The 9,024-nt window shown below is 18.3% G+C and overlaps 3 protein-coding genes across 4 annotated transcripts in view; 1 reads left to right on the forward strand and 2 right to left on the reverse strand.

The window, feature by feature from the left end:
• PRSY57_1201400 (ATP-dependent RNA helicase, putative) overlaps positions 1-2,872 on the reverse strand; it is a gene marked incomplete at both ends in the record, with an annotated part of 3,705 nt that extends 833 nt beyond the window's left edge. The window contains 4 exons of the mRNA XM_012908445.2: positions 1-88; positions 273-442; positions 623-843; positions 959-2,872. The exon at positions 1-88 is cut by the window's left edge and continues 112 nt beyond it. Coding sequence (XP_012763899.2) covers positions 1-88; positions 273-442; positions 623-843; positions 959-2,872 — 2,393 coding nt within the window. The remainder of the gene's footprint in view (positions 89-272; positions 443-622; positions 844-958) is intronic.
• Positions 2,873-3,940: 1,068 nt separating this feature from the next.
• Positions 3,941-6,082, forward strand: PRSY57_1201500 (conserved protein, unknown function; the record flags this gene model as incomplete). Of its 2 annotated transcripts, none has more annotated exons than XM_012908446.2 (7): positions 3,941-4,047; positions 4,174-4,344; positions 4,461-4,999; positions 5,330-5,404; positions 5,504-5,600; positions 5,725-5,828; positions 5,970-6,082. In XM_012908446.2, the coding sequence occupies 7 exons, from the start codon at positions 3,941-3,943 to the stop codon at positions 6,080-6,082; spliced, it is 1,206 nt and encodes a 401-aa protein (XP_012763900.2). The 2 variants fall into 2 exon arrangements, with proteins under 2 accessions (XP_012763900.2, XP_019970169.1); XM_020115016.1 differs by having other exon boundaries at positions 5,333-5,404.
• Positions 6,083-6,630: 548 nt separating this feature from the next.
• Positions 6,631-7,605, reverse strand: PRSY57_1201600 (mitochondrial phosphate carrier protein; the record flags this gene model as incomplete). The annotated part of the gene is made up of 1 exon (XM_012908447.2): positions 6,631-7,605. One exon carries the CDS (start codon positions 7,603-7,605, stop codon positions 6,631-6,633), a length of 975 nt encoding a protein of 324 aa, XP_012763901.2.
• Between the last annotated feature and the right edge of the window lie 1,419 nt (positions 7,606-9,024).

The raw sequence follows: 9,024 nt of genomic DNA on the forward strand, positions 1-9,024 counted from the left end.
ATAATTTTTGTATTATGCTTCTTTAGTAACTCCTTTGATTTTTCATTAAAAAATTCATATTTTTCCGGTGCTATCTTCATTACATTCTCTACACATTATAGAAAATAAAAATATATACACATATAGATAGATACATATATATGTTTATGTATATATAAACACAGTTTATATAATTATGTTTATTAATCATTTACATTATTCTTACAATTTCGTTTATTTTACTTTTTTTTTTTTTTTTTTTTTTTTTTTACACATATATTTAATTTACCCACCTACTAATTTATCTACAGAAAATTTATAAACATCCTCAACCTTTGGACACAATATAACTTCAAATTTGCTTTTTGTATATTTCATTATTTTATCTACATTTCTATATTCATATTTATGATACATGGTTAGACAAATTCCTTTTTCCTTTCCTCTTCCAGTTCTTCCAGATCTTCACAAATAAAAAAAAAAAAAAAAAAAAAGAGATTATTATATAATATAAAATAATCGAAAAAAAAATGTTATTATATAAATTATTAAAAATATAATAAGTTCAACTGTCATTATATATATATATATATATATATATATATATATATTTATTTATTTATTTATTTATATTTATATATACCTGTGTATATAATCATTGGGTGATGTCGGGGGAGAATAATTTAAAATAAATATAACATTGTCTATATCCAAACCTCTACTTATTATATCTGTAGTAATAAGGACATTTTTTTTACCAACTTTAAATAAATTGATATTTTCATTTTTCTGTATGGTCAATAATTCTGAATGCATCATTACTGCGTGTGGTTTGAGCAAGGAAATTTCATATAACTTTTCCACCTAAAAAAATAAATAAATAAATAAATATATATATATATATATTTGAAGTGCTTAAAAAAATTCATACAATTTACACAATTTTTATTTTATTTTATTTTATTTTATTTTTATTTACTTCCTCCTTTGTATTTGCAAATATTATACACTTATTTATTTTATCAGCATTTGAACGTTTCATATTCCCTTCTTTCTCTGAATTATTCACAAATTTGTTTTCTTCCATAGGAATCATATTCCTATAATTTAATTTATCATATTCATCATATACCATATCATTATAAACGTTTTCTGATATCTTCTGTTTATGAAAAAAAAATTCTTCTAAAAAATAACATACATATTTATATTTTGATGCCGAATTAATTTTACACACAAAATGCGTAATATTTAAATTACATAGACTTTCATTTTTATTTTCTTTGTTTAATAATTGAACAACATTTTCAGAATTTTTCAAAACATCAATATTAAAATTATGTTGTTCAGCTACTTGTTTTTGTATATGTTCTTTAATTCCATTTATAAAATCAAAAAAAACAAAACCATTTAAATGTTCATATATTTTTTTTTTTATCACCTCATTTATATTAGCTGTAAATAAATATATGTTATAATTTGATTTATTAAATATATCATGATTAAATCTATTCTTGTCTCCTATATTATTATTATTATTGTGAATTTCATTAAATAAATCTTTTTTAAAAAAAAAATTGAAAATGTTCTTTCTATATTCAACAATATAATCAAATTCATCTATAACAATAGTATTTATATTATTTAATATATTATTCATAACATTTTTCTCATTTCTACTTTTGTTTTTATAATTTTTTATAAAATATTCCAATTTGTTAGGTGTACATAAATAAAAATGTATACCGTACTTTTCATCACACATATCATTATTCTCTTTATTATTGCAGTTAATATTATTTCTTTTTATATTTACTATAATATCATGGTTTATATTATTATTCATATTATAACTTTCCTTTTCATCAGATAATATACACACATTTAAAGTTGGATAAATGGATAATATATATATATACAACTGTTTACATAAATATATATTCTGTGTTATTATTAATACCTTTTTATTACAGTCAAATTTATCATTTATTAATTTTTGTATTAATGGTAATAAATAACTTAAGGTTTTCCCTGTACCTGTTTTATTATATATTAATAAATGTTTACAATTTTTTAAGATTTCATTATATATAATATATTGATACATATATAATTTTTCTATATTCAAAATAATCTTAAGGTTATTAATAATTTCTTCATCTATATGTAGAGAATTCAAATCTATTTTTTCATGCCTATTTAATATTTCCTTTTTTATTTTATAAGTACTTTCATTATTATTATTATATCCATTATTCATACTTGTTGAATTATATTCTGAATATAATCCTTTATGAATTTCTTCATCATATCTATATTTCATTTCTTCATCATATCTATATTTCATTTCTTCATCATATCTATATTTCTTTTCTTCATCATATCTATATTTCTTTTCTTCATCATATCTATATTTCATTTCTTCATCATATCTATATTTCACTTCTTCATCATATCTATATTTCATTTCTTCATCATATCTATATTTCATTTCTTTATCATATCTATATTTCACTTCTTCATCATATCTATATTTCTTTTCTTCATCATATCTATATTTCTTATCTTCATCTTTTTTCTCTTCCTCATTTATAAATTTATTATTATATTCATATCTACTTCCATATTCTTTTTCATCCTTCTTATGAAATTCTTTGGCATTTTCTTCATAAGACCAATTATTTAATTTTTTATTATAATATCTTTTTATATCTACCCTTTTAATTATTCCATTTATTTTCATATAATTATTCACATCCTTAGAAACATTTAAGTTCATAAAATTGTAATATGTAGTAAAATATATAAAGTTTAAATTATTTATATGACTACATTTATAAGTATAAAAATAGTTCTCACAAAAACATAGACTCTTCAATTTATTTCTATACATATGTAAAATAATTGAGAAAAGGATAAATATATCTTTTCCTCATTAAAATATAAAGAATATTCTATTTTATTCCTATACCTCTTTTATGATTTCACAAACAAAAAAATGTAATATATATATTATATATATATATATATATATATATATATATATATATATACATCCGTATATATATTTTTCATATTGTTTCTTTTTATACATTTTAATATTCAACTTGTATTTGTAAGTAAAAAATATATGTTTAAAATACATATATATATAAATATATTTATATCTTTTAATATATATATTTTTTCCCTCTTATTTATTATTATATTTATATATTCTTTATATGGAAGAAACTATTAAGAGATATATTCACCAAATCTTACATATATATGAAATGTGTCATTTTTTATTTTTTAAATTATTCTTAAAAATCTTCACATAAATAAAAATAATGCTTATATATATATATATATATATATATATATATATTTTTTCTACAATTATTATATATATATATATATATATATATATATTTATTTATTTATTTATTTAATTATAATAAAAAAATAATTAAAATTATTTTCTTTTTTTTTTTTTTTTAACATATAGAAGGTTAAGAATATTTACGATAAAAAAAATAACTATTATTTATATATGTATATTTATGTACGTATTCCTGTATAGTCTAAATTTTTAAAAAAAAAAAAAAAAAAAAATATATATATATATATATATATAATAATATATATTTATGTGCGCATAAATATTTATATTAAATATTTCTACAGAATACTAATTTTGTAAAAAAAAAAAAATTATCTTTATGCATAGCTGTATAAAGTTTTCCATTTCTAATAACAAACATAAATAATATAAATATATATATATATATATATATGTATTCTTTTTTTTTGTCATTAAATCTTATTATATATAATAATTTAAAAATTAATAACCATCTTATATATATAAATTATCTGTTTTCGTTACTTTCATTATATTTTAATTGTATTTTAAAAAATTATAAAATCATCTTCAAAATTTTTCTCAAAAAAAAAAAAAAAAAAAAAAAAATACAAAATGTGTGTTCGAATGCATTTTAATATTGATTTAAACGTTTTGAAAAGTAAATATAAGTGTAACAAAATAGTTAATGATGACAAAGTAAAAAGAGGGATGATCAACAAGTAAAATAAAAAAAACAAAAAAATAAACCTATAAATTAATAAATTAATAAATACATATATATTTATTATATTTATTGTCCTCCTAAAAAATAATAATATACATAAAACATTTAATTCTTTTCACAGGAAAAATTATGTACCCATCATTTTTGAAAGTGTTGAAAATTCCACATCAAAAGAAAAAATTATTAATGTGTGCTTATGGGGAATTTCTCCTTTTACTTATGGAAAAATAGAAAAAGACTTTGCTTTGATTAATGCTAGATTGGAGACCCTACACATAAAAAAATCATTCAGGTTCATAAAATGATAATCCATATATATAAATGCATAAGTATATACATATATATATATATATATATATATATATATATATATTCATGTATATTTAAATTCCTTTTCCTTTTTTAAAGTGTTTTAATAAATAAAAATAGATGTGCTGTCGTTGTTAATGGTTATTTTGAATGGATGGGTAACGAAGGATCCTCAAAAAAAACTCCATATTATATATACAATGGTAACACAAATAATAAAAATGAATTAAAAATTGAAAAAGAAGAATTGAATAATGTAGAATCTGATAAATACAAATCAGAATATGAAGACAATGATAGTAAAATGAAAAAGGATGAGGATAAAAAACAGGGAAATGTACAAGTAAAAGAAGAAATAAAAGATGAAATAAAAGATGAAGTAAAAGATGAAATAAAAGATAAAGTAAAAGATGAAGCAACAGATGAAATAAAAGATAAAGTAAAAGATGAAGCAACAGATGAAATAAAAGATGAAATAAAAGATGAAGTAAAAGATGAAGTAAAAGATGAAGTAAAAGATGAAACAAATGAAGAACAAGAAGAAGATCAATTAGTTGATGAAAATTCTCATAAGCGAAAAAAAGTTATAAAAGAAGAAACATCTACAAAAAAAGTAAAAAAAGAACTTTCTGATGAAGGTAAAAAAAATTAAATATATATATTTTCTTTTTACTATATTATTATAAAACGTACTAAATAAATGAATTCAAAATATGATTTTATTAAAATAATTATTCATCTATATATTTACTTTTGTTTTATTTCTTATTTTTAAATGGGGAAAAATAAAATTCCTCTGTTGAATTTAAAAGTAAGAATATTTTACCAAAATGAAAATATATATATATATATATATATATATATATTGCTTCTTTTGTCATAAACATAATTATATTATGATTGAAATATTCAAAAAATTAAAAAATAACGTTTTGTAATTTTTTTTTTTTTTTTTTTCTTTTTTACAGTAGATAATTTAAATAATATAGAAAACAACCAAAACGAAAAGAAACAAGAAAACTGCTCATATATAATTCTTGCTGGTAAGATATTTTAAAAAATAAAGCATGAATCTACTATATTACCAATGATATGAAGAACAAATTAAATATTACTTACCATTCCTTTTTTTATTCTTCAAGGTTTATATACTGTATCTAACGATAATAAGAAAGAATGTCGAAATACCATAATAACAACTTCAAGTGAAAATACCAACTTACAAGATATACACGAGAGGTTATAAAATAATAAAATATAAAATAAATTATCATATATATATATATATATATATATATTTATTTATTTATATTACTATAAGTTGTTAAACATTATATATTGACATATTTTTATTTTCTTATAGATGTCCTCTACTTCTTAGTGAAAATACCTTATCCCTTTGGCTAGATGTGGAAAAAAAATACACAGACATAATAGATAAAGTTAAAGAGGAACACATCATCATGAGTAAGATAATATAAAATGAAATATAAGAATAAAAAAAATATATATATATATATATATTTTATTGTGTTCTCACCTTTATATATGCATAACTATTTTTTTTTTTTTTTTTTTTTTTTAATTTTTTTTTAATTTTTTTTTTAGGTTCCCAACTAAAATTTAGGGAAGTTCAAAACTGGAATGATTTTACAAATTATACAAAAGAAGATAAAAAGGATTCTATTTTAAAATATGTTAAAAAAAATGAAAATAACTAATTCTTAAACTTGTCTTTGTTCATTTATTTATATGAAATATATATTTCTTGGTAAGAATATATAGAACTGTGCACAATTACACCTGATAAGTATATATATATTTATATATATATATAATTATATATAATTATATTGTTTTATTTTTTTTACGCGTAATATACATATATATATATATATATATATATATATATTTTACTTGTCCCTTGTAAATGATAAAATGACTCGTGTGTTTCCGTATTGTGTGTGATTATATTCACATATTTTTTATGATAATTATTGAATAAAAAAAAAAAGAAAAACAAAAACATAAATACAGATGTAAAGAAAATGTTAAGAAAGTTTAAACGTAATAAATGATATATAAACATGAAATATACATATATATATATATATTATAATATTTAGGATGTTATAAAATATATGTACATATTTATATAAAATATTTAAAGATTAACTAACTATATTATGAAGTATATATATATATATATATATATATTTTTTTTTTTTTTTCACGTGCACTATACATATAAGTAAATTTTAATTTGTTCTCATTTTTTTGCGGAGGAACCTGATCCACTTGTTCCTAATCCCATAACGGACTTAAACGTATCATAAATCCACCATTGTAAACCTGTCAATGTTCCTATCATTAATACTCTTGTACATATTCCTTTAGTAAATAGGTTAAACATTCCCATTTCTTTAGTTATCATTCCTAAGCTTTTATCTTTATTTTCTACTTTTCCTAATTGTGAAATTAAATTATCAGCTGGGTGCGAAACAAGGGCACAAATAATACCTGATAAATAACCTGATGCAAATGTTATACCGAGTTGTGTTGATTTAGAATAATTATCTTTAGGCATAGTAAATACTTTATCATACATTAACTGAACAATCTTTTCAAAAAAATAAAACTTAGCCATAGTATAAGGTATTTGACGACACCATAAAGGTCCTACGCTACCAAACGGAAATTTAGACTCTTTTCTATTTTTCAACATATGAGCTATAGATGGTAATATTCTTGTAGGAAATGTATTAGCCTTACTTGTTTGCATTTTTACTTTAATCATTTCAAAAGGACATAAAAAAAGATCTGCTGTAAATTCAGCTGATGCTGAAGCAAGTAACCATGTAGCGCCTTTATATTTATATGCATTTTCTTCACCCAAATAATTTGAATATACATCTTTAAAAATTTCATAAAATCCAAATTTACATAAACCTTGTAAAGAATAACCAACAAATGTAGGAGTCCATCCTAGGGTTAAACTTCTTACCTTTTCCTCTTTTACAATTTTCTTTATACTTTGAAATAAATTCTTATAAATATTTGGATATGTCTGAATTCGACATTTTGTCACATCTAAAGGTGTAATTACTGTATGTGTTAAACCGCATGATAGTATACCTCCAAACATGCACTTGCTATAATATGATAAGTTATGTTCATGAGGATGTTTTATCCTTGTTACGGGACTACTGATCCTTGAATCCCATACTTCCTTTCTTTTCATCATTATGAAAAAAAAAATTAAAATTTATAAAAATAAATAAATAAATAAATAAATATATGTATGTATGTATATTATTAATATATTTATTCTTATGATACAAACTCTATATTCTCATAAAATATATATATATATATATATATATATATATATATATATAAACAAATGTATATATTAATATATATAAAGGAATATTTAAAAGATAGACTTTTCAGGAAAACATATTCAATTTGTATTTTTATTATTATTATATATATTCATAATTTCAATTTATATATAAAATGATATCTTATTAATGTGTAAAAGTAAATATATATATATAATATATATATATTATTTATTTATTTTATTTATTTATTTATTTTTTTTTTTCGGTCATATAATTTACTTCCCATATATTTTTATATGCATACAATAACATAATTCTCAAATATATACATATAAAATAAATATAATATTTTTATTTTTTTTTTTCTTTTTTGGATTTCATAAAATCATCGTACTTTTTCTTATTTCTTATTATCTCTTACAAACATCTTGTCAAAATTATATAAAATTTTATCACCCATTTTTTTTAAGTTTTTCCCTTAAAACATATTTGTCGTATTTTTTATCAAAATATTGAATAATATATTTGTTCAAAAGATACTGTTCAATACAATATATATATATATATATATATATATATATATATATCTATGTATATAACGTAACACGTACCCTTTTATTTAATATTATTTTATTTTATCTTTTTTTTTTTTTTTTTAATAAGTATGCACTATCTCATTTTTGTATGCCAGAGGAACAATTAAAATAACTTCTTTTTCCATTCTCCTTTTATTTTTTATTTTTTTTTTTTCATTTTATGTACACATAATTTAATATATATTATAATTATTATCTAATGTGTAATGAATTATTTTAAAAGTGCCATTTTTAATATACTTATATATATATATGTTGAATAGATATTTCTTTCATTTTTTTTTTTTTTTTTTTGGAATTCTAATATATCTTTAAAATTATTTTAAATGTATATAATTTATAAATGATTCTAAAAATGGTATTCTATATATATATATATATATATATATATATATATATATATTTATATATATATATATATTTATTTATTTATATTTATATACATATCTTTCATTTATGCAATAGTAATATATATAATATATATAGTTCTATTCTTACCACTTTTAGTGTTTTATAAATGTACTTATTTATACATCCTCGTATTTACTTATTAACATTTTTTTAGTTTATTCAAAAAAAAAAAAAAAAAAAAAAAAAAAAAAAATATTTTTTTTTTTTTTTTTTTTTTAATAAAATTTTTAATTTTTTTTTTTTTTATTTTTTTTTTTTTTTTATATATTTTTATTTTTTTTTTTTTTTTTTTTTTTTTTTTTTTTTTTT

The sequence above is a fragment of the Plasmodium reichenowi genome, chromosome 12 (genome assembly GCF_001601855.1).
Source record: "Plasmodium reichenowi strain SY57 chromosome 12, whole genome shotgun sequence".
Taxonomy (NCBI): Eukaryota; Apicomplexa; class Aconoidasida; order Haemosporida; family Plasmodiidae; genus Plasmodium; species Plasmodium reichenowi.